Source organism: Alexandromys fortis, unplaced genomic scaffold, assembly GCF_014885135.2.
Source record: "Alexandromys fortis isolate MF-2015 unplaced genomic scaffold, M_Fortis_MF-2015_v1.1 scaffold_70, whole genome shotgun sequence".
Classification (NCBI taxonomy): Eukaryota; Metazoa; Chordata; class Mammalia; order Rodentia; family Cricetidae; genus Alexandromys; species Alexandromys fortis.
In genome coordinates, this window is record NW_026067955.1 from 8770143 (window position 1) to 8794374 (window position 24232).

At 41.0% G+C, this 24232-nt stretch overlaps 1 protein-coding gene across 4 annotated transcripts in view; it reads right to left on the reverse strand.

The window, feature by feature from the left end:
- The window catches only part of Znf609 (zinc finger protein 609), a 151637-nt gene that overhangs the window by 50596 nt on the left and 76809 nt on the right, over window positions 1-24232 (reverse strand). For all 4 annotated transcript variants that reach the window (XM_050152029.1, XM_050152028.1, XM_050152027.1 and 1 more), the window contains one exon: window positions 2575-2800. In XM_050152029.1, the coding sequence (XP_050007986.1) occupies window positions 2575-2800 (226 nt within the window). The remainder of the gene's footprint in view (window positions 1-2574; window positions 2801-24232) is intronic.

A 24232-nucleotide genomic window follows, 5' to 3' on the forward strand; every position in this document is an offset into this window, starting at 1 on the left:
TTTTTTTGGTTTTTCGAGACAGGGTTTCTCTGTGGCTTTGGAGCCTGTCCTGGAACTAGCTCTGTAGACCAGGCTGGTCTTGAACTCACAGAGATCCACCTGCCTCTGCCTCCCGAGTGCTGGGATTAAAGGCGTGTGCCACCACCGCCCGGCTTATTTATGGCTTTTTGAGATAGGGTTTCGCTGTAGTTTTAGAGCTGTAGTTTTAGAGCCTGTCCTAGAACTAGCTCTTGTAGACCACCAAGGCCTTGAACTCACAGAGATCTACTTGTCTCTGCCTACTGAGTGTATTTTATTTATTTTTCAAAGTTTATTTTATATGCATAGACATTTTGCCTTCATATATGTCTGTACTATGTGTGTAACTAGAGCCCAAGGAGGCCAAAATGAGACATGGGGTTTCCTGGGACTGGAGATACAGAATGTTGTCAGCTGCCATGTAGCTATTGGGAATTAAACTCAGGTTTTCTGAGAGCAACCAGTACTCTTAACTACTAAGTCATTTTCTCAGTCATACATATTAAAAATTAAACACCTAATTTGTTATTTCCAGAATGTATACTGTAAATACACATCCAGAGTATATCTTTTTGCATCATTTTCTATATCTTTTATCTGAAATACATTAGCACGCACTGCATACAGAATTCAATAATTCTGAATGACAACAAAAGTCTTGATAACAGACTGCTGGAAGAATGGCCAGAACAAAATGCAGACTAACAAGTTAGTTCTGTAATAGCAGAGATAATCAGCTGTGTTCCTATGGGTCTCGAAGTGCAGGGTGAAGACTAGTCTGGGTACTGGTTTGGAGACACGATGCAACTACTGACACCTACGTTCTCCAATCACTGATGCTTCGATGAGAACTTGATTCTTTATTAAAGAATCTACTGCACTCAAAGTGCCACTAAATGTTACAAAGGATCTGAATTAACTGGTTAAGTATCTTTGCACTTCCATTCCTTTCTGTTTAGGTTTGAGAAATTCCAAAACAGAAGAGTTTCTGTTCTCCAGGGCAAATGGAACATACAAGAAGTGTGCATGGCAGCCTTGGGCAGCAGTAGCAGTTTACAGCAAGGCAGCTGCTTAATGAAAGACTCAAATAAGACTACATGAACAGTTCCCTACTGACTGGACCTATAAAAACTGCACACACTAGCTGGGCGGTGGTGGTGCACACCTTTAATCCCAGCACTTCAGGAGGTAGGCAGATGTCTGTGAGTTCAAGGCCAACCTGGTCTACAAGAGCTAGTTCCAGGACAGGCTCCAAAGTCCAAAAGCTTGAGAAACCCTGTCTGGAGAGGGGAGGGAGCGGGACTGTACACACTAAGGGAAAGAAACATCAAGTGTGTAGGTGGTTGGGCAGTGAGGCAGTCAGTAGGAGGAAGGAGTTGGCTTTACCTCCAGATATTAAAAAAAGTGTGGGGGGGGAGAGAACTTGAAATTCATGGTGCTAACATTAAGTCAATTTAAGAGAGTCAGATGTGGTGATGTGCTTCTGCAATCCCACTATTACAAACCGGAGGCAGGAAGATCAAGAATTCAAAGTCATCATTTGCTACATATCAAGTTTGAGGTCAGCAAAGGCCACATGAGACCATGTTTAAAAAAATCAAGATCAGCCAGGTGGTGGTGGCACACACCTTTAATCCCAGCATTCAGGAAGCAGAAGCAGGAGGATCTCTCTGAGTTAGAGGTCATTCTGGTTTATAGAGTGAGTTCCACAACAGCCAGGTTTGTTACACAGGGAAACCCTGTCTCAAAAGAAAAAGGGGGGAAAATTGTGATGGTGGATGATTTTAGTTCCAGCAGAAGCAGAGGCAGGTGCACCACCATGTGTTCAAGACCAGGCTGGTCTAGGGAGTTCCAGGTCAGCCAGGGCTACAAAATGAGACCCTGTCTTTGGGAAGGTGAGGGAGGGAGGAGAAGGCTGGAGAGATGGCTCAGTGGTTAAGAGCAATGACTGTTCTTCTGAGGGCCCAGTTTCAATTCCCAGCAACCACTTGGCAGTTCAAAACTGTTTATAACTCCAGTTCCAGGGGACCTTACACCTGCACGCACGTACGTGCAGCAAAACACCAAAACACATTTAAAAAATAAAACAAACAAGTTTGTTTGTTGCTTTGATAACCTCAACTGCCCCTTTATCACTGTTTTTTTTCTTAAAGTCTGACTGAAAACTCCACCTGTAATCTAAATCCCCATATAAAACATAAGGGAAGGCATAGAAAGTACATAGTTTAAATGACACAGCAAACATTCAATGACTACTTACCAGCTATAAAAGGGAAATAATCTAAATAAAAAGCTGACACTAGAGCTAAGGAATACACAGGGCTACACCATTTGCCTACTTGCAACTGCCAGAACTACAACAAACACATCATCTCTAGGAATGGTAATGTGTGCTAAAAAGTATGCTACTACCCTTTGTGTGGACACTGCCAAGAGGATACAGACACTGAATACTCTTATAAGTGTTTGGCAATGTTTCTATTTGCTTTGCAATATTTCCAACAGTAAGCCTCTATTGGCTTCCTTGCAGAAACAATTGAGAAGGGATGGACTTACCGTCTTCTGTTTCCTGCCACACGATGCCTTCAAGGTTGACACTGGTTCCAGGTTCACAGGGGCCTAAGCATTCAGGCTCTGTGGCTAGAGCCACATCACAAGTGTTGACTCCCACTGATCGGGTACGGACCATAATCTGCTCACAGGGAGATGAGATGTCATTATTGACCACTGGCACTAAAAGATGCAGTGGCAGCACCGCTGGGGTGGAGACGGGGGACTCCATCTGTGAGAAAAGAGAAAGTACTAGCTGAGATACAGGAAGATTATTACAGGACATACTGTTTTCTAATTTAACCTAGTTCCACATCTTTTGTTGCCAGAGTGCAGGAGCTCTGAATACAAAACTTGTTTCTTCCTCTCAAGTTTTAGCTCATGATACCATTATAAATCTGGTTTAGATGACATCTTAGGCTAGAAGCTATATTTTCATCTCATTTATTTACTTACTTTTGTGTGTTTGAAAAAGGGTCCAAGCAGGGTGGTGGTGGTGTACTGAAGGCAGAGGCAGGTGGATCTCTATGAGTTCAAGGCCAGCCTGGTCTACAAGAGCTAGTTCCAGGACAAGCTCCAAAGCTTCAGAGAAACCCTGTCTTGAATAACACCCCCCTCCCCCCCAAAAAAAGAAAAGAAAAGAAAAGGGGTCCAACATGACTCAGGTTGCTTCAAACTCCCTATGTTGCTAGCAAACTTCTGAACTTTCTGCCTCAACCTCACAAATACAGATTTTACAAATGTGTTATCATGTCTGGCTTTATTTCCTTTTATTTCAGTCTTACTCTGTAGACCAGGCTGGCTTTGAATTCACACTTATCTTCCTGTCTTGTCCTCCTGCCTGCATATGGCCCCCACTGCCCCTACTGCCTCACCTATGTAGCCTTGGTTGGCATGGAACTCTCTATGTAGACCAGGATCACCTCAAACTAGAAAGATTTGCTTTGCCTCTACCTCTGAGGCAGGTAGATCCTGAGTTCCAGATTGTACTATACAAACAAAACCAAAACAAAATGACAAACAGACTTCTATTTTCCCAGCTTCTGAGGTAAATATTACTGACACCAGTATATTTTCTACTAGCACTGGACAGGACAACCTATCAGGTTAAAATCAATGATACTAGGCTAGGGATAAAGAGAATCCAGACTTAAGGATGCTATGATTCCTAATAATCCTAGAGGGTTTGATATAACTTTAAGAGAAAAAGTACAAGTTAGAAGAGGGCTGGAAGCAATCTGATGGGGATTTCTGAACCTCAAAGTAGCAGTGGTTGGTTAACAAGTATAGCATCTTTGACTAGGATACTAGGATACTAACATCAAATATGTCTGTAGGACACAGAGGTGCTGTTATCATGCAGAAGCCAGGCCATACAGTGTGAAGATACAAGTGATTATGCACACACAAATCAGTTGAACACTAATAATCTACTTTGTATGAATAGACACTGTGTGTGTGGCCCACAGAGGCTAGAAGAGGGTCAGATCTCCTGGAACTGGAGTTATAGATGGTCATGAAGCACCACGTGGTTTCTGGGAACCAAGCTCAAGACCCTGTAAGAGCAGTGAGTGCTCTTAACTGCCCAGCATCTCTCTAGCCTCTTACTTTATTTAATATTTTACCCTCAGAGATTCATACCAAATCCAGGGTCTTGTGCTTGCTAACCATGAGCTTTACTACTAAGTAAATCCCAAATCCCTGCCTTACTTTATTTCAAGTATATGTATGAGTTTGTTTGTGGGTGCTCTCGGAGGACAGAAGAGGGTATCAGATTCTCCCGGAGCTAGAGGTATAGGTAGTTGTAAGCTATTCAATCTGTTCTGGGAAACTAACTCTAGCCCTCTACAAGAGCAGCAGGCACTCTTAACTACTGAGCCATCAGTCCAGGCCCTCCTTACTGTTTGAATACTAATACATATCGAGTTGACAAATTACCAATGGTGAGTCTATAATGCCCAAATCCTAACTCAGTATTTTGCACATAAAATGTACTTAATACACAGCCTGGTAGTGGTGGTACATGCCTTTAATCCCAGCACTCAGGAAGCAGAAACCTATCTAGTTTACAGAGTGAGTTCCAGGACAGCCAGGGCTACTTAGAGAAACCCTGTCTCAAAAAATAAAACAATAAAAAAAGTACTTAGCATACACATAAACTGATTTCCTTTGAACATATGCCTAGCAAGTTTAGAAAATGAATTATGGATTTCGTTTCTTTCCCTTATGAAAGACTTTCAGCTGACTTAAATCTGGTGGTAAACCCTAATTAAGAGATGAGACTAACATGAATGTTGAATATGGTCTTTGAATAGAGACCTTCAGAGAGAGCCATGCACAGCTCATAATCCAAGCTGCCAGACAGCTCTGTGGTGAATTCTGGTTTGGGGATGTACACAACCACCACTCTGCTTATAAGACTTGAAAAAAAAATCAGTCTTAAAGCTGTTTAGATACTGCCTCCATTTTTTCTTCCTTCTTTCTTTCCTTTTATTTGGGGGGGGGGATAGGGCTCTGATTTCTTGGTTTAGAAAGTTATCAGTACTGCAGATCAATAATTTCAGAGTTCAAAGAATGTTCATACATTGGTTTTGTTTGCTTATTTGTTTGTTTATTTATTTATTTTGGTTTTCCGAGACAGGGTTACTCAGTAGCTACAGAGCCTGTCCTGGAACTAGCTCTTGTAGACCAGGCTGGCCTGGAACTCACAGAGATCTACCTACCTCTGCCTCCCAAATGCCGGAATTAAAGGCGTGTGCCACCAATGCTTGAATGTTCACACATCGATTATTTGACTAATTCTGGTCCCTTGAGAACTGCCAAAAACAGCTATTCATATCTTTCTATTCACACACATACTCCAACACTTTCTTTTTCATAAAATGAAATGGAAGTGCAAGTTGTATGATGAGTCTTCTGCTCTGCTCTCTTGGAAAAGTAACAAATTTGTAATTTCTTTTTATGATTTGGTAGGTCCTTGAAAGACCCTTTAACCTCTCCATACAAGCCCAGCATGATGATGTATGCCTATAATTAATTTCAATATTCTAGAGGTGGAGGCAGGCAGATCTCTGTGTAAGTTCCAGGCCAGTTAGGCCTTCACAAGGAGACCTTATCTCAATTAAACAACAGCAAACTTCTTACATAGGGTCTGAGAAGATGGCTCAGTGGGTATGGTACAAACATGAGGACCCAAGTTCAGATCCCCAGCACAGGGTTTCTCTATGTAACGGCACTGGCAGTCCTGGAACTCAATTTGTAGATCAGAATGGCCTCAAATCCACAGAGATCAGCCTGCCTGGCTAATAATTATTATTATTAACTTTTTATTTGATTCTTTGGTCATATGAGATAGTCTCCCTACAGTCCAGATGTCACAGCCTTTGCTGTATAATCCAGGTTGGCCTTGAATTTATCATAATCCACCTGACATAAATAAGCCACCACACCCAGCTCCCAAAGCTTTTTTTCTTTGGAGAATTCGAGGTGTATTCGAGGATGACCTTGAACTCCTGATCCTCCTGCCTCTACTTCTTAGAGATTGCAGGGAGGTGCCACCTTGCCTTCTTTTATGCAGTACTCCAAGAAGTTGGACTATGGGCATGCTTTGCTACATAATATATATTATATACATTATATAGTATATAAAATAAAACACCAAAGGTACCTGTACTTCATCATCATCATGATTACCTGCTTTGTAGACAGTACCAGTGTACACAATTATTCAGATTACCCAATAATAATAGTAATGATAGTATCTTGTTAAGCACATCTTTCTAGTGTTCTTGTGGCACTATGAACTCTTTCAGACATTCAGTGTTTGGACAGCATTGTAGTTATGAGGTGCGGCGGGCTGCGTCCCGCCACCCGGCTAGCTTTACCAGAAATAATTACACAGAAACTGTATTCTTTTAAATACTGCCTGGCCTATTAGTTGTAACCTCTTATTGGCTAACTCTTACATATTGATCTAACCCATTTCTAATATCTGTATTGCCACTTGAGTGTGGCTTACCGGGACGAGTCTAATGGGCATCCATCTCAGAGAGGGGAGTCATGGCGACTGACTGACTGACTCGGCATTCTGTTCTGCTTACTCCTAATTTTCTGTCCTATTAAAGGCCAAGGCAGTTTCTTTATTAACCAATAGAATATGACCCTCCTCCATCACAGCATCTGCAGTGTTTACAGTGGTTTGGGTTTAACTTTAGGGGTTTTTTTTCTTCCCCCTTCTTCAATTCTTTTAAAAAAAAAATTACATTTGTTTCTTGTGTGGAGGAAGGCATGTGCTTATGGAGGTCAGAAACCAACTTGCAGGAGTCAATTCTCTCCTTCCATCATCCAGGGTTTAAATCCAGATTTTCAGGCTTGATAGTAATGCCTTTATCCAGTAAGCCATCTTGCAGGCTCCTAAATTTTCTTTATTTTAGACAGGGTCTCATGAAGCCCAAGTTGACCTTAAATGGATTATCATCAGGCCTCCATCTTCCTGGTGATAGGATTACAAGTCTTACAGACAAGCCTGGCTCAGGTTTGACTTCCCTTCCCTTCTTGTAAGAAGTTTCTCTTTTCTGTAGGAAGTGCATTCCCACGACCACACTCTATTATAGGAACAGGCCCAGATCTACCCTAACTATATGGAATAGATTCTTTTTTCCTTTGGTACCTTGAGATATAAAGACTAATTAAATCTCTAGCTTTCTGAGGTCATTTGTCTGGCATATAAAGAAATCTCTCCTAGACTAAAGGGAAAGAGCACTGATTGCTCTTGCAGAGGGCTCAGGTTCACTTCCCAGAAACCACATGGCTACTAACACTATCTATAACTCTATTTCCAGGGTATCTGATGACCTCTTCTAGCCTCCTCGGGAACCAGTCGCACACATGATGCAGAAATACACACACAGGCAAAACACTTATACACATAAAAATAATAAAAAACCTTATGGAGAAAGAAAGCTTGCCTGAGGACGAAGCTGGCACAAATAAAGCTCATAATTTCTTAGAATGTACAAAATCTTGATAGTTTAAACTAACTTGAGCCAGTTTCTATCAATATGAAAAAGTTTGTACCACTAGATCATCCACAAATTTATAGTATTTTTTTTTAATTTTTAATTTTTTTTTTCGAGACAGGGTTTCTCTGTGGTTTTGTTTTTTTTTTTTAATTTTTTTTTATTTATTATGTATACAATGTTCTGTCTGTGTGTATATCTGCAGGCCTGAAGAGGGCACCAGACCTCATTACAGATGGTTGTGAGCCACCATGTGGTTGCTGGGAATTGAACTCAGGACCTCTGGAAGAGCAAGCAATGCTCTTAACCGCTGAGCCATCTCTCCAGCCCCTGTAGTATTTTTTAGTTACTGGCTTATATTAGAATAAAAATGTGGAACAAGTCTAGTCTAAAGGCATTTTTGTGGGACACCTCTATCCTAGCTGACAAACATCTAGTACTCTATAAGGCCTCTGCCCCAATACGTTGATAAAAATCAAGGCACACCAATCCACCCACCTAATACTCTATAGGGGTAAAAAGAGGTGGAAAGATGAAGGCACCTAGCATGCCTTGCTTAGAACCAAATTTGATTCCTCACCATTCTTTTTCTGGATCCTTCTCTTTACTTAGCCAACATTAAATATCTACAATGATATAAGCACTACAGTATAAGTAAATGGTGAATGTAGTATGATTATTGCCTCTAGGTCATGGGTGACAAAACAAATATGAAGATGAAGTCCTTACACAATGGGCATAATCACTTGTATGTACCTGAAACAGAGAGGCAGACAACACTTTAGCTGCATCATTTTAATTTTTTTCTTTTTACTTTTGCAGTACTGGGTATTAAACCCAGGACACTGTACTTTCTAGGCAAGCCTTTCTGCTCCATCTTAAGGGACAAGTTCGACAAAAAGCTCAGGAAAATTCAGTTACTTTGGTTGGATACAATACCAAATACATGGTCTTGGAGGAAGCAACAGTAATTTTGTCAGGAGAATGAGAGAGAACACTGGGAAATTTCCAGCAGGTAAAGAGTCAGTGCAAGATGATAATCAGGAAAATTAAATGATGCATTAAGTTTTTCAACTTTTACTATGCTAGGGCTGAAGATGCAGTTCAGTGGTAGCGCATGTACATCACCCTGGGTTTGGCCTCTACCACAGAAACTTGGTTTTCTTCTTTTTTATCGTATTGTCAAGATGAATGCAAAGCAAGGATACCATTAGAAGCCCACTATGACACTCCAAGGAAGAAACGACCACCTGAACTGAGGCAGAGGTAGTTTTAGTGAAAAGTTATGGATTAGAGGCAGAATAAATATCCAGTGGTTAACCAAATATCCAGGAGGTAAGATACATCTGGGCTGGCTTTAAGCTTTCTGGTGTCATTATCACAAACAGGGAATACAAGAAGACAACAGCAGCAGTAGCACCAACAACAAATTTGTTACTTGGACATAAACAGCAAGGGATCGCACACATGCAAGCATGCAAGCACACACATGCACGCTGGGTTTTTTGAGGCAAGGTTTCTCTGTGTATCCTTGGCTATCTTGGAATTCACTCTATAGCCCTCAAACTCGAGATTTTCCTGCTTCTACCTCCCAAGTGCTGGGATTAAAGTTCTCTGCCATTACTGACTGGCTATAGCTATTAATTACACACAGAGAGAACAAAACAGGGAAGAAAACAGTAATATTTGAAGGAATAAATCCAGAAAGGAAAGACCACAAGGAAGTCTGAAACTGACAATAACCATGGTAACAAAAGCAAAGTTTATTGCTCATTATGTGTGTATGCCAAGCACTTGCGAAACCATTTTACATACATTTCATTTATTCCTTAAAGCCTACGGGAGTTACTTTTAGCAGCTTCCTTCCATCCTTTCTCTTTTTTTTTTTGGGGGGGGGTTTCAAGACAGGTTTCTCTGTAGCTTTGAAGCTTGTCCTGGAACTAGCTCTTGCACACCAGACTGGCCTTGAACCTGACTGTGCCTCCCAAGTGCTGGGATTAAAGGCAAGCAACATTACCGCCCAGCTGTGCCTTTCTTTTTTTAAAGGCTTGATCTCATGTAGTCCAGAATGTCCTCAAATTCATTATGTAATAGCTGAAGACAACCTCTAACTTTTGATCCTTGTGCCTCCACTCCTTAGTGCCACCATGTCTGGTTTATATGGTGCTAGATACTGAACCTAGGGCCATGTGCATGCTAGGCAAGCACTCTACCAAATGAGCTACACCTCCAGTTCCTGCATCTGCTTTTAAACATGAATATATGTTTAGGCCACATGGAAGAGAGAAATGAACTAAGTTGCCTCCAACCTCCACATAAACACTGCAAATGAGTATATCTGTACACACGCATGCGTTTTTTTGCGCCCACACATAAACATGAATATGCTGAGGCTGGGTGGAGTAAGTAGCTGCTAAAGGTTTGGCTCCGTTTGGAACTATTGGAAAGTGTTGGTGCAAACTGTGAAGTAGATCTTAATGGGAGGTCTTCACACACTGGGAATTATGCTTTCAAAGTTTCCTGTTTTTCACTTTAGGACCATTTGAACAGCAACCCTCTTCTCTACTCTCTCCACTAGGATGCACTATCTCACTACAGGTTCAAAATCAACTAGTCTGAATGGTCATGCACAGAAACAGCTAAAGCAATGTGCCAAAGCAAACTTTTCCTAAGGTGTATGTTTTCTTTTACTCAGGTACATGTTACATCAAGAGAAAGCTAACTAACACAGTAAGGAGAATCATCAAACAATCAAGGTGGGATTCAAATTCAGGCAATTTGGTTCCAGAACCCTTTCAGTAATTTAAAAAAAAAGCTGGGCGGTGGTGGCGCACGCTTTTAATCCCATCACTCGGGAAGCAGAGGCAGGCGGATCTCTGTGAGTTTGAGGCCAGCCTGGTCTACAGAGTTCCAGGACAAGTTTCAAAGCTACAGAGAAACCCTGTCTCGAAAAACAAACAAACAAAAAGATTTTGAGTGCAAATTCTATATTCTCCACTATGATTAATCTGGACTTAAGAGACTTCAGCTCAATCAAAACTTTAGTCTATTCAAGAGGGCACCTGCTATTCAGTACTTCCCTAGTAATGCAAATTAATCTTCTTTAAAAAGAAATTGAAGAGGCCAGCAGTAGTGGGGCATGCATTTAATCCCAGCACATGGGAGGCAGAGGCACGCAGATCCCTGGGAGTTTGAGGCCAGCCTGGTCTACTGAGCAAGTTTCAGGACAGTCAAGGCTACACTGAGAAACCCTGTCTCAAAAACTCAAAAACAAAACAAAAACAATAGCAGGTATGGCAGTACATGATTGTTACTCCAGCACTTGAGAGGCAAAAAGAGGACCAAGGTTCAAAGTCATTCTCCACTATATAGTGAGTTTCAGGCCAGACTCAACTGTTACATGACACCTAGTCTCAAAAATTAAGCCTAAACAAAATGGATAAATAAATCACTACCACTGCCACCATCAAACCACCATAATCAGGCATGATGGGAAAGGCCTGTAAGCTCAGCACTTAGAAGGCAGAGAGAGGAGGGTCCTGGGTTCAGAGAAAATGGAGTACACAGTGAGATTCTGTCTGAACATGCCTCCCAGCCCCAATCACCCGTGAGATGACAGGACAGGTACACAAAGATTTATGATACACAGATCATTCCAATGCCTTCATTTATTTATTTGGAGGTCACATATAGCCCAAGCTGGCCTGGAACTTGCTATGCAGACAAGGATGACTTTAAAATCCTCATGATTCTCTTGCCTCTACCTTCCAGGAGCTGCACCTTCTGGCAATTATGTATGTGTTTTACTACAAGAAAAAGGAACTAAATTAATAAGAAATGTGAAGGCGGGAAAAAGAGTGAGAAGACGGGACATACTTAAAAGGGCCAGGTGAGGTGGCACCGGTCTTTTATCCCAGCATGCGGAAGACAGAAGTAGGACAGCAGGATAGCCTAGTCTACATAGAGATCCAGACCAGCCAGGGTTACATAATGAAACTCCCGTTTCAAAAAACTTAGAATGCCGGGCAGTGGCAGTGTTGGTACACACCTTTAATCCCAGCATTCACAAGGCAGAGGCAGGCAGATCTCTGTGAGGCCAGCATGGTCTACAAGTGCTAGTTCTAGGATAGGTAGGGCTGTTACACAGAGAAACCCTGTCTCAAAAAAAAAAAAAAAAAACCACCCTCAGGGTGTATATGTATGCACAAAATGCTGATAAGAGGTTGGAAACTCTAATATCTATTGCATGCCTGCTGGGTGACCCGCTCATCACAGCTGGGTGGCAGGACAGTATCTCAGTGGCCTTTTGATCTATTTGTTGAAGCAGGGTCTCCCTACATTACCCTGGTTGTCCTGGAACTAACCATGTAGACCAGGTTGGCCCCAAACTCACAGAGATCTGCATGCCTCTGCCTCCCAAGTGTTGAGATTCAAGGCATGAGCCACAGCAGTCTCCAAAAAGAAATACATACCACACACACACACACACACACACACACACACACACACACACACTTATAACCCAAGGACAACCTACGTAAGTCTGATTCTAGTTGTCTTGAACCAATGGGCATGTTTCACAAATATGCAAATATCCAAAATCTTTATTGAGAAATAAACAGCAATTCTAAATTCCTCTGTGGCAACCAGAATTCTGCCAGGAACAGTGCCAGAAAAAGCTGTGTTTCTAGCACATCTGAGAAAACGTGGCTGCTGTTTATCGAATTAAAATGCAAAGCCACTCATTCCAGTGTCACTATGAACTGTCAGAAAGGGATTACAGTTCCCACCCCAAGGATTCAGGTCAGCTACACAATACCCATCTTCCAGTACTGAGGAGGAGAAAGATTAGGCCTGCTTCCAAATAGCAGGCCTGCCTGCTTGTTACCGTGGTAACCTCCTTTCCCTGAGCTACTCTCATTTGTCTCTTTCTGCCTGACCTTCATGTTGCTCTGACAGTATCCGAGGAGAAAAAGGTGCCTGCCTGCCAGCTAAGCACTCAAACTGAGGGCACTGAGCAAGAACAAGAGACACTCAAAGTCCCTCTCCTTCTAGACTTAAACTGTGACCTTGGAGTGATTAGAGTTCTGAAAGAGATTTCTGGTGGCTCTTATCATTCCATCCTTCCTCCCTGCTCTCAGGGACACCTCCTTCTCTGACACATCCTTTTAGTGTGATGAATCTGAGTCAGAGTCAAGTGGGAGGGAGGGAGGGAGGAGAGAAAAAACAAAGCATGATCAGCTGAAGACTAGAGATAATACAATATTAACTTAGAGCTGCCTGAGATCCAGCAGCATTTAAGTAGGTGCCTCCTCTCTTCATTGCTCGTGCTTGTGTATTGTCAGGAGAGATAAGAGGAGCCCAAACCTCAGTGCTTCTTACTGTTTTTCAAGACCTGGAAATAAAGTATTTGATTACTGATGAAACAATTATTGAGTTCTTTCTCTGGAAAGCTTTTATATTATGCACTAGAAGACACTAGTAAATACACAGAAATTAGAAACTGCCAGAGCTAGTTTCTCGAGACTGTGATTCCAGGACTCAAGATGTTGATGCAGAAGAACTTTGAGTTCCAAGTCAGCTGGGATTATATATATTAAATCACCCAAACGTTCAGAGAAAGAAAGGAGAGACAGAGAGAGCGAAGGAGCGAGAGAGAGCACACTAGTGCATACCTCTGAGGAACCTATGGGCGCTATGTAAGACAGCCAGGGATAGTATTTCTGAAGAGGCGGGATTTAAACTGAGACGCAAGATAAGAAAGTGCCAGTCACATGAAGAACCAAAGGGTAGACAATAGGCAGAGGGAACAGCATATACAAACCTCTAAGACAGGAAAGAACTTAGCACGTATGTCCATATTTCACTTGATATTTGACATACCCAGGGGAAAATGTATCTGCTGACTCTCAGAAGGCACGGAGAATGAGTAACATTAAAATAATTAGCCATAATGGACATGGAGGCTTGCCTCTGTAATTTTAGTGCTTGGGAGACTAAGGAAGGAGGACTACAAACTCCAGTTTGAGAAGCAGAGAACCATCCTTTGAGTAGTATCAGACTTCTCTCTACACATGCACCCACATACACATTTACAAACGAATGTGATAAGACAAACCAACAATGCACCTAATCAAAGTTATTCACTGAAGCCAAGTGACTGTTATTATTATTATTTTTTAAATATTTATTTATTTATTATGTATACAATATTCTGTTTGTGTGTCTGCCTGCAGGCCAGAAGAGGGCACCAGACCTCATTACAGATGGTTGTGAGCCACCATGTGGTTGCTGGGAATTGAACTCAGGACCTTTGGAAGAGCAGGCAATGCTCTTAACCTCTGAGCCATCTCTCCAGCCCACGGCTGTTATTATTTTTAAGCTATAAAAATGCTGTGATGGGGCTGGGAGATGGTTCAGCGGTTAAGAGCACTGACTGCTCTTCCAGAGGTCCTGAGTTCAATTCCCAGCAACCACATGGTAGCTCACAGCCATCTTAATGAGATCTGGTACCCTCTTCCTCTTCTGACCTGCAGGCATACATGCAGACAGAACACTGTATACATAATAAATAAATAAATCTCAAAAAAGAGACGAGCACCCAAATAAAATAAAGAAAATAAAGGATATAAGCCCTTGAATTTACATTTTAAAAAAATGCTGTGATGTCTTTATAGATAGTTTGTTTATCCAAGTTCTTAGGAAAATTTGAGCTACTACAATACTAGTGTGGTGGTTTGAAATAAAATGGCCCCTAAAGAGAGCGGCACTATTAGGGTGTGTGACAATGGTCTGTATTCTGTCAAATTTATTTTAAATAAATGCTGATTGGCCAGTAGCCAGGCAGGAAGTATAGGCAGGACAACCAGGCAGGAAGTAGAGGTGGGGTGACCAGAACAGAAGAATTCTGGGAAGAAGAAAGTTTGGTCCCGCAGTCCTGTCCCAGCCACAGAAGAAGCAAGATGTGACTGCACAGCCAAATAAGGTACTGAGCCACATGGCTAACACAGATAAGAATAACGGGCTAATATAAGCTGTAAGAGTTAATAAGAAGCCTGAGCTAATGGGCCAATCAGTTTATAACTAGAGTAGACCTCTGTGTGATTTCTTTGGGACTGAATGGCTGTGGGACCTGGTGGGGCAGAAAACCTCGGAAAACAGACATATTCTTCCTAGACTAAGAGTATCCAAAACATAGATGCATACACACATGGAGACTGGTTTGTCTAAACTGGCCCCTCCTCTCATATGAATGACCTATATCACTTCATAGATAATATTTAAACAGTTAAGGCCCTAAAACTTGAATATTGAGCAGAGTCAGGGTCCCTGCGAAGTTAGACCAATGAAAGTCTAGAATTCTTTGCATACAAGTAGACTGATCCTTTTTCTAAACTTCCTTTTCTGAGGCAGGGTCATGCTGGACAACCCTGGCTGGCTTGACATTCTCAGCAATCCCCCTATTACAGTCTTCTTACTGTTAAGATTATAGCATAAACCATTATGCCTGTATGGAGTGTATTTTTTGTTTGTTTGTTTGTTTTTTGAGCAATGGTTTCTCTGTATAGCCCTGTCAGTCCTAGAACTCACTCTGTAGACCAGGATGGCTTCTTACATATCTGTCTGCCTGTGCCTGCTGGGCAGCGCTGGAATTAAAGGTATAAACCACCACCTCCAGTTGAGTTTGGCATTTTGAAACAGCAAGTAGTTGGCAGCTAGGAAGGATTTAAGTTTGTAAGTTAAATGGGGCCATATACAGTATTTTCTTTCCCTTTCCAACATCTCCTGAGATCAGCTGAAACGTAACCCTTCCTCCACTTTCTAGCAAACTAGAAACATGCTACAGCATACCCTGTTTTTATGTTTCTCATTTAAAAAAAAAAAGTGGCAAAGGGTCCTGCTAAGTTGCCCAGGCTGGCTTTGAACTTGTGACATTTCTACTTTGGCTTCCAGAATAGCTAGGATAACAGGCTTGCACCATGAAGCCTGACAGACCACACCTAATTTTATACTAGCACCATTAGTCTCAGTTTTCACTGGCACTTGTCTGTGACACTTAACGGTGAATACCATCAAGAACTTTCTGAAAGGATAGCTTTTCTTGCCAAGTCCCTACAATGTATCAGGGTATGAGTCTATTTTCAATATGAATTTTTAAAAATCATTTTATTTATAAATTTAACCCTATAGAGATGAAAACTTCACACAAAACTATGCTCCTAAAATGTAACACTTCAGAAAAGAGCAGAGAAAATAAATCTGATTGATACTAAAAAAAAACTGAGCTGGGCATAGTGGCACATGTCTTTAATCCCAGCACAGGGGAGGCAGAGGAAGGTAAATTTGAGGCAAGCCTGGTTTACATAGGTAATTACCAGATAGCCAAAGCAGTGAGACCTTGCTTTGAAAAACAAAACAAAGCAGGCAGTGGTGGTGCATGCCTTTAACCCCAGCACTTCAAGGCCAGCCTGGGCTATAGAGTGAGTTCTAGGATGGGTTCCAGAGAAACCCTGTCTCAAAAAACAACAAAAAACAAACAAACAAAAAACAACCCAAAAAATGGGGCTGGAGAGCTGGCTCAGTGGTTAAGAGGACTGGCTGCTCTGCCAGAGGACTGGGGTTCGAGTCTCAGCACCCACAGGGGAGTTCACAACTGTCTGTAACTGCAGTTCCAAGGGATTTGACACCCTCACACAGACACACCAGGCAAAACACCAATGCACGTAAAATAAAATTGAATAAAATAATTTTGAAAACTTAAATGAATCCTGAAAACAAAATAAGAAACTTCCAAAGCATAAACCAATTTTTGGAGGTTCAAAAAAAAAAAAAAAACAAAAAAAAAAACTTAAATGAAATATATAAAAGGCATTTAGAATTGTTGCTTGGCACATGACTCAGTTATCAGCACCAAATTCAGGCTAAGAACAGGTTAGGTGTTAAGATTAATTAATTTTTATGTTCTTGCTGAATGCCCCTGGCTGGCCTGGAACTCATTAGGTAGACGAGGCTGGTATGGAACTCTCAGCAATCCTCTTGCTCAAGTGTTAAGATAAAGCATGTGCTACCAGAATGAGAAAGAGTTACACATTTAGAGGCCATGAGTGGGTTCAGTGGTAAAAGCATTTGCTGCCAGGCCTGATGACCTGAGATTGCAGAACAGAACCCACATGGAAGAAGAAAAGAGATGATTCCTGATTTCTTTGCCTTAATGTCTCATCCAGGCCTAATTTTTAATGGCTAAACCATTTCTTCAGCCCTGTCTTGGTTTCTTTCTGAGATTCCTGGTGACCTGAGTTCATCCCCGGACTTCATGTAAAGGAAGACAGAAAACAAACTCTATAAAGGTGACCTTTGGCCTCCACACTTACTGTGGGGTTCAGGACTATAGCACTCGCGCACACAAACACACACACACACTAATAAGTAAAAGTGAAATAGGAAGCATACATCCATTTTTTACTGCTCTGGCTGTCCAGGAACTCTTTCTGTACACCAGATTGGTCTTGAACTCACAGAGATCTGCTTGCCTCTGCCTCCCAAGTGCTAGGAGTAAAGGCGTGCACCAGCACCGCCCAGCTCAATTTAGATTTTCTTAGACATCTTTCAATATTATGTAGTCTACGGTGTATAGATTTTACACATCTTTTGTTGGGGTTATTCCTAACAATTTCATATTTAATACTGCATTAAATGGTATGTTTTATCTCAGTTTGATAAAAAGTACCATAAAAATACCTTTAATACACTTTTATTCTGCAGTGTAACTAAATTCATGCATCAGTTCTTATTGGTGTATGTGTGTATGTATGTGTGTGTGAGTTTTTAAGATGGGGTCTTATGCTGGGCAGTGATGGCGCATGCCTTTAATCCCAGCACTTGGAAGGCGGAGACAGGTGAATCTCTTTGAGATCAAGGCCAGCCTGGTCTACAAGAGCCTAGTTCCAGGACAGGTTCCAAAGCTAGAGAGAAACCCTGTTTTGAAAAAACCATAAACACAGGGTCTTGTGAATCCAAGATTGGATTAAAAAAAAAATCACAATTATTTACCTGTAATCCCAAAATGTGGAAGCACAGATATTAGTTCAAGGCCAGCTTTAGCTAGCAGAGTTGGTGGCTAGTTTGCATAGCCTGTGACCCCGTCTCGCTAAACTAAACTGAACTGAACCGAATTGAAGAGTGGTTGAGAGAGTTTAGCAAGTAGGAGTGCTCCTTGCTCAAGCCTTATGACCCGAGTCTGATCCTAGGATTTAAAATACAGATTTAGTGGCTCTACTCTGTAATCCAAGCACTTCTACCTGTAACTGGGAGGTACAGACAGGAGACGTATTCCCCAAAGCTAAAAGCAGATTAGAGGAAAGAAGAGACTGCCTCAACAAGGCAGAAGGAGAATCAACTTCCAAAAGTTGTTCTTTGACCTTTGCATGTGTTGTGCACAAACATACCATATAAACACAATAATGAGTAAAAGTAAAACTTAAATTTAACAAGTACAATGGGCTAGTTCAAACTGTACTAAGACCTTCCTTTCGGTCAGTTATTGATGGCACACTCCTTTAATCCCAGCACTTGGGAGGGAGAGGCAAGTTTGAGACCAACCTAGTCTACATAGTGAATTCCAGGAAAGTCAGAGTTACACAGAGAGAAACCAAGTCTTGAAAAAACCAAGCCAAACTAAACAAAACAACAAAAAGCAAACAAACAAAAACTCTTTCCTGATAAACGCATGTAAATGAGGTAGGTATCCAGCTTGGTGTGAAGCTTAAGAGGATCACAAAGACATTCAGTAATCAAAATATCTTCATATAGTAACATTTTTAGGTCGGAATCCTTTTTTAGAAACCATGTAAACTTTAATGCAAAACTTTAAGTGCAGTAAGAACTGTTGATACAATTCCTGAGCTTTCTCATCATAGCATTAATTCAATAACTTTTAAAATAAAAAATATAAAAGCCAGGCATGACGGATTATATTTTTAATGCCAGCTACTTAGGGAGCTGAGGCAAAGGGATCACTGAATGAGATTATATTTAAAAATAAAAAGTGACATGAGAAATTGGGTATAGTGCAGCAGGGATGTTAAATACATGGGAAAGAAGCAGCAGCTATGTAGTTGAAATAGAGAATACCCTGGCAGGCTCCAGGATCCTGATTCAAAACAAAACAAAACCCAACAAAGATCAAAACAAGAGAAAAAAAAAAAAAATCTTAGACCCAGCTTTGGTGGTGAGCACCTTTAATCTCTGCCTCAGGAGAAACCCTGTCTCGAAAAACTAAAAGAAAAAAAAAGCCAAACAAACAAATAAATACTGCTAAGGATATGGAGACTCCTACCCCCACCCTCTCTGTTTTGTTTTGGAGACAGGGTTTCTCTCTGTGTGTAACAGCCCCAGCTGTCCTGGTACTAGCTCTTTTTGTTTGTTTGTTTGTTTTTTTGAGGCGGGGTTTCTCTGTAGCTTTGGAGCCTGTCCTGGAACTCACAGAGATCCATCTGCCTCTGCCTCCCAAATGCTGGGATTAAAGGCGTGCACCACCACTGGCCCGGCTTCTAGTTTACTTTCTACTGCTGTGAGAAAATGCTACAACCAGAAGCAATTTAGGAAAGACAAGTATTTATCTGGCTTATACTTTCAGGTCACAGTCAACTATTGAGGAAAGTCAATTCAGGAACCCAAAGGAGGAAACAGAAGCAGAAACTATTGAGAAACACTGTTCCATTTGCAGAGTCTTAGCCTCAAATACCCCAGACCACCTGTCCAGTGAGTAGCACTGACTGAGCTGGGCCACCACATAAATGAACAATCAAGACAATCTCCTCTCAGACATGTCTACAAGCCATGTGATATAGATGCCTTGATCAAAGTTTTCTTCTCAGACGATGGTAGGTTGTGTGAAATCAAAAATTAAATTAATTAGGACAGTATGCTTAGGAATTTCTGATGATAATATAATATAAAATGGTTCATCTCATAAAGTTAAAATGAGTTACTTTCACCCTAAAGAATATGCTTAGGAGAATTAAAGATACATGGCCACACAAAAACTCAAATAGTATTATCTATCATAGTCAAAAAGTCTACAAGAACCAAAAGCAATCTACAGATTCAATGCAATGCCCAGCAAAATTCTTCAAAGACCTCTAAAGAACGGTACTCAACTTCATTTGGAAAAGAAGAGAACCCAGAATAGCCAAAACAATCCTAAGAACTTCTGGAGGCATCACAATCCCTGACTTCAAACTCTACTACAGAGCTACAGTATTGAAAACAGCCTGGAACTGGCATAAGAACAGACAGAAGGACCAATGGAACTGAACAGAAGACCCGGATATCATCCACACATCTTCGAACACCTGATATCTGATAAAGAAGCAAAATATATCAAATGTTAAAAAGAAAGCATATTTAACAAGTGCTGCTGGCATAACTGGATATCAACATGTAGAAGAATAAAAATAGACCCATATCTATCACCATGCACAAAACTCAAGTCCAAATGGATCAAAGACCTCAACAGAAAGTCAGCCACACTGAACCTTATAGAAGAGAAAATGGGAAATAAACTTGAACGCATTGGCACAGGAAACCACTTCCTAAATAAAACCCCAGCAGCACAGACACTGAGAGAAACAACTAATGAATGAGACCCCCTGAAACTGGAAAGCTTCTGTAAAGCAAAGGACACGGTCAACAAGACAAAACAACAGCCTATAGAATAGGAAAAGATCTTCACTAACTCCACATCAGACAGAGGTCTGATCTCCAAAATATACAAAGAACTCAAGAAATTGGACACCAAAAGATCACATAATCCAATAAAAAAATGGAGTACAGACCTAAACAGAGAACTCTCAACAGAGGAATCTAAAATGGCTGAAAGACACTTAAGGAAATGTTCAACATCCTTAGTCATCAGAGAAATGCAAATCAAAACAACTCTGAGATTCCATCTTATACCTGTAAGAATGGCCAAGATCAAAAACACTGATGACAACTTATGCTGGAGAGGTTGTGGGGGAAAAGGGAACATTTCTGCATTGCTGGTGGGAATGCAAGCTGGTACAACCCCTTTGGATGTCAGTGTGGTGATTCCTCAGAAAATTAGGAAACAACCTTCCTCAAGACCCAGCAATACCACTTTTGGGTATATATCCAAAGGATGCTCAATTGTGCCACAAGGACATGTGTTCAATTATGTTCACAGCAGCATTGTTTGTCATAGCCAGAACCTGGAAACAACCCAAATGCCCCTCGAACCAAGAATGGATAAGGAAAATGTGGTACATTTACACAATGGAGTACTACACAGCAGAAAAAAAATGACAGCTTGAATTTTGCAGGAAAATGGATGGAGCCAGAAAACATTATTTTGAGTGAGGTAACCCAGACACCAAAAAACATTTATCACTCATAGGTGGTTTTTTAAACATAAAGCAAAGAAAGCCAGCCTACAAACCACAATCCCAGAGAACATAGACAACAATGAGGACACTAAGAGAAACTTTATATAGATCTAATCTACATGGGAAGTAGAAAGTAGAAAAAGACAAGATTGTGAGCATGGGTACCTTGGGGGAGGATTGTAGTGGAGAGGGGAAAGGCAGAGAGGGGAGGAGAGAAAAATGTAGAGCTCAATAAGTATCAATAAAATAATAAAAGAGTCTACAAGGTAATGAAAGGACAAACCAAGTATAGTATAGTGATACAGAACATGAATCATGCAATAAAAAAAACAGCACAGTCACCGTCTCCATATCTATGGGGGATTGGTTACAGCTATTTCATCTACTATAAAAATACAAAGATGCTTAAGCCTTCATATAAAACAGTTGTGAGTATGTGTGTATAGACATATCTTCCCTTGTACCATTTTGTTTTATTTAATACATGATTTCACTGAAGTCCTGGAAGGCCCAAAACTCAAATTTGCAGCAATCTTCTGCGCCTGAGTACTAGGATTACAAGTATGCCACCAAGCCTGGCTCCTCCTATACTTCAGATCACTAGTATGAACAAATAAAATGCTTACACATCACTTCACATGCATGAATTCAGCAGGAGGACCTAGTATACGACAATTCCATTTTTTGTTTGTTTTTAATTTCTGAACTTCCTACCCCAAATATTTTTTAACTTTGGGTGGTTGGATCCACAAACATGGAGGTCTGAATATACTGATACAGGCTCTCATGTGGATGAACTGTATGACATTAGGTGCCCAAAGTCACACATACTGACACATATGTGAAATTTAGCTCTCTGGAGTGAAGAAAGAAAATTGGGAGTTTCAGACCAGGAGCTGGAAAAAAGTGAGCATAATGTGGGGTGGAGTACTAAACTCCGGTCCTCTGCAAGAGCTGTGTACATTCTTTACTCCTAAATCATCTGTCTAGTCCCTCAAACAAAGAGAAATTATAGTTATAAATTAATAAGAACAGAGAGTTCATTGCTAGTAAACAAGAAATAAGAAAATGTACTCTTCGGGCTTAAATAAGAAGGCACAAGGGAGTTGATGTGAGAGTACATGGGAAGTACATGAAAGATAACTCCATAGTTGCATACATTTCTATTGCCACTCAAACATATTACCGAAGTCCAGTGGCTTAAAGTCACAAACATTTATTAACATATAGTTCTGGTGCTGGAGAGATGGCTCAGCGGTTAAGAGCACTGTCTGCTCTTCCAAAGGTCCTGAGTTCAATTCCCAGCAACCACATGGTTGGTGGCTCACAACCATCTGTAATGAAATCTGGTGCCCTCTTCTGGCCTGCAGACATACATGCTGACAGAATACTGAGAATACTGTATACATAATAAATTTAAAAAAAATATAGTTCTGGAGCATAGAAGTCTGAAAAGGGGCTGGGAATGTGGCTCTCTTGATAATGCTGCAATTCTAGGAAGGCTCTAAAGGAGAATCTCCTTTTTTCTTTCTGTTTAAGATTAATTTTTAGCTGGGCAGTGGTAGTGCACAGGAGTCAGAGGTAGGTGGATCTCTGTGAGCTTGAGGCCAGCCTGGTCTAGAGAGTGAATTCCAGGATAGCCAGGACTGTTACACAGGGAGACCTTTTTTTTTTTTTTAAAAAAAATATTTATTTATTTATAATGTATACAATATTCTGTCTGTGTCTATGCCTGCAGGCCAGAAGAGGACATTACAGACCCCATTTCAGATGATTGTGAGCCACCATGTGGTTGCTGGGAATTGAACTCAGGACCTTTGGAAGAGCAGGCAATGCTCTTAACCTCTGAGCCATTTCTCCAGCCCGGGCCGGGAGACCTTGTTTTGAAAAACAAAAACAAACAAACAAAAATTATCTTTAAGTCTGATGTAGTAGTTTACTTTCTGTTGCCTGGAAGATGTAGAATTCTCTGCTACCTCTCCATCACTACGTCTGTCTGCACGCCAGCATGTTCCACCATGATGACAATAGACTGAAGTTCTGAACTTGTAAGTGAGCCACCACAATTAAATGTTTTCCATTATAAGAGTTGCCGTGGGGCTAGAGAGGTGGCTCAGAGGTTAAGAGCATTACCTGCTCTTCCAAAGGTCCTGAGTTCAATTCCCAGCAACCACATGGTGGCTCACAACCATCTGTAAATGAGGTCTGGTTCCCTCTTCTGGCCTGCAGGCATACACACAGACAGAACATTGTATACATAATAAATAAATAAAAATAAAAAAAAAAGAGTTGCCGTGGTCATGGTGTCTCTTCACAGCAACAGAAACCCTAAGACATTGTATAAAAATGAAAAGCACTTTCTATATCACCAACCGCAACAAGTCAAGCAAGACTCATTTCTATATACTGTGCTGCCAAATACAAGCGAAAGGAATTGGCTTAGTAAAATGATTAAAGTCAAGAACTCCAACTCTGCAAGCTGCTGCTTTTAGAGAAATTCATTTAACTGCAGCCTAGGTTTCTCCCCCTCCTTGCTTCAAAATCAGATGTTCACCCATCCCTAGCAGTAAGAGAGAGGGCACTAACAGCAGACCACAGACAGAGGCTGCAGACACAACTCGTTTTAATTGCACCAGCAACTGCTAAGCAATTAGTGGAAGAGAGAAAGCCAGCATTAGGGCAAAGATGAAAGGGACATGTAACCATGTGGAAATTTGTCATCTTCAACCTGATGAGAGCAGATTATTTATGGCATGTACACCAAGCAGCAAAACCTTGCATCTGAACTCCCAGGCGACTTCCCGGAGCAGAGTGACACAGTCTGGCTTTCCACTGGCTTATAGTTTTTATCTCCCATATTCTTCCCTATGGCCACCAATAAGGTGAGGGAGGCCTACAATAGATGAAGTGTGTGATTTAGTTTTTGAGTCCCTTGTGCAGAATCTGTGCTTGCACAATACTGGGATACAAGCATCTATAAATACTAAATACTAAGATCAGTGACTCATCAGAAGCATACGTGTGCTGGACTTAGGAAGTGGTACGACAGGACCTCTATTAATTAACTTCTGCTGGTTCCTTTCCCAAGTTATATCCTTATTGTATCAGACAAGAAAGGCAATAATATTAAAAACTAACAACAAAAACCTGAGAAAGTCAATTCTCAAATGTGACCTTGGATGCCAAAGAATTAGCATGAAAGAAAAACAAGAGCTACAACACTTAAATGTCATCTCCTTAGTC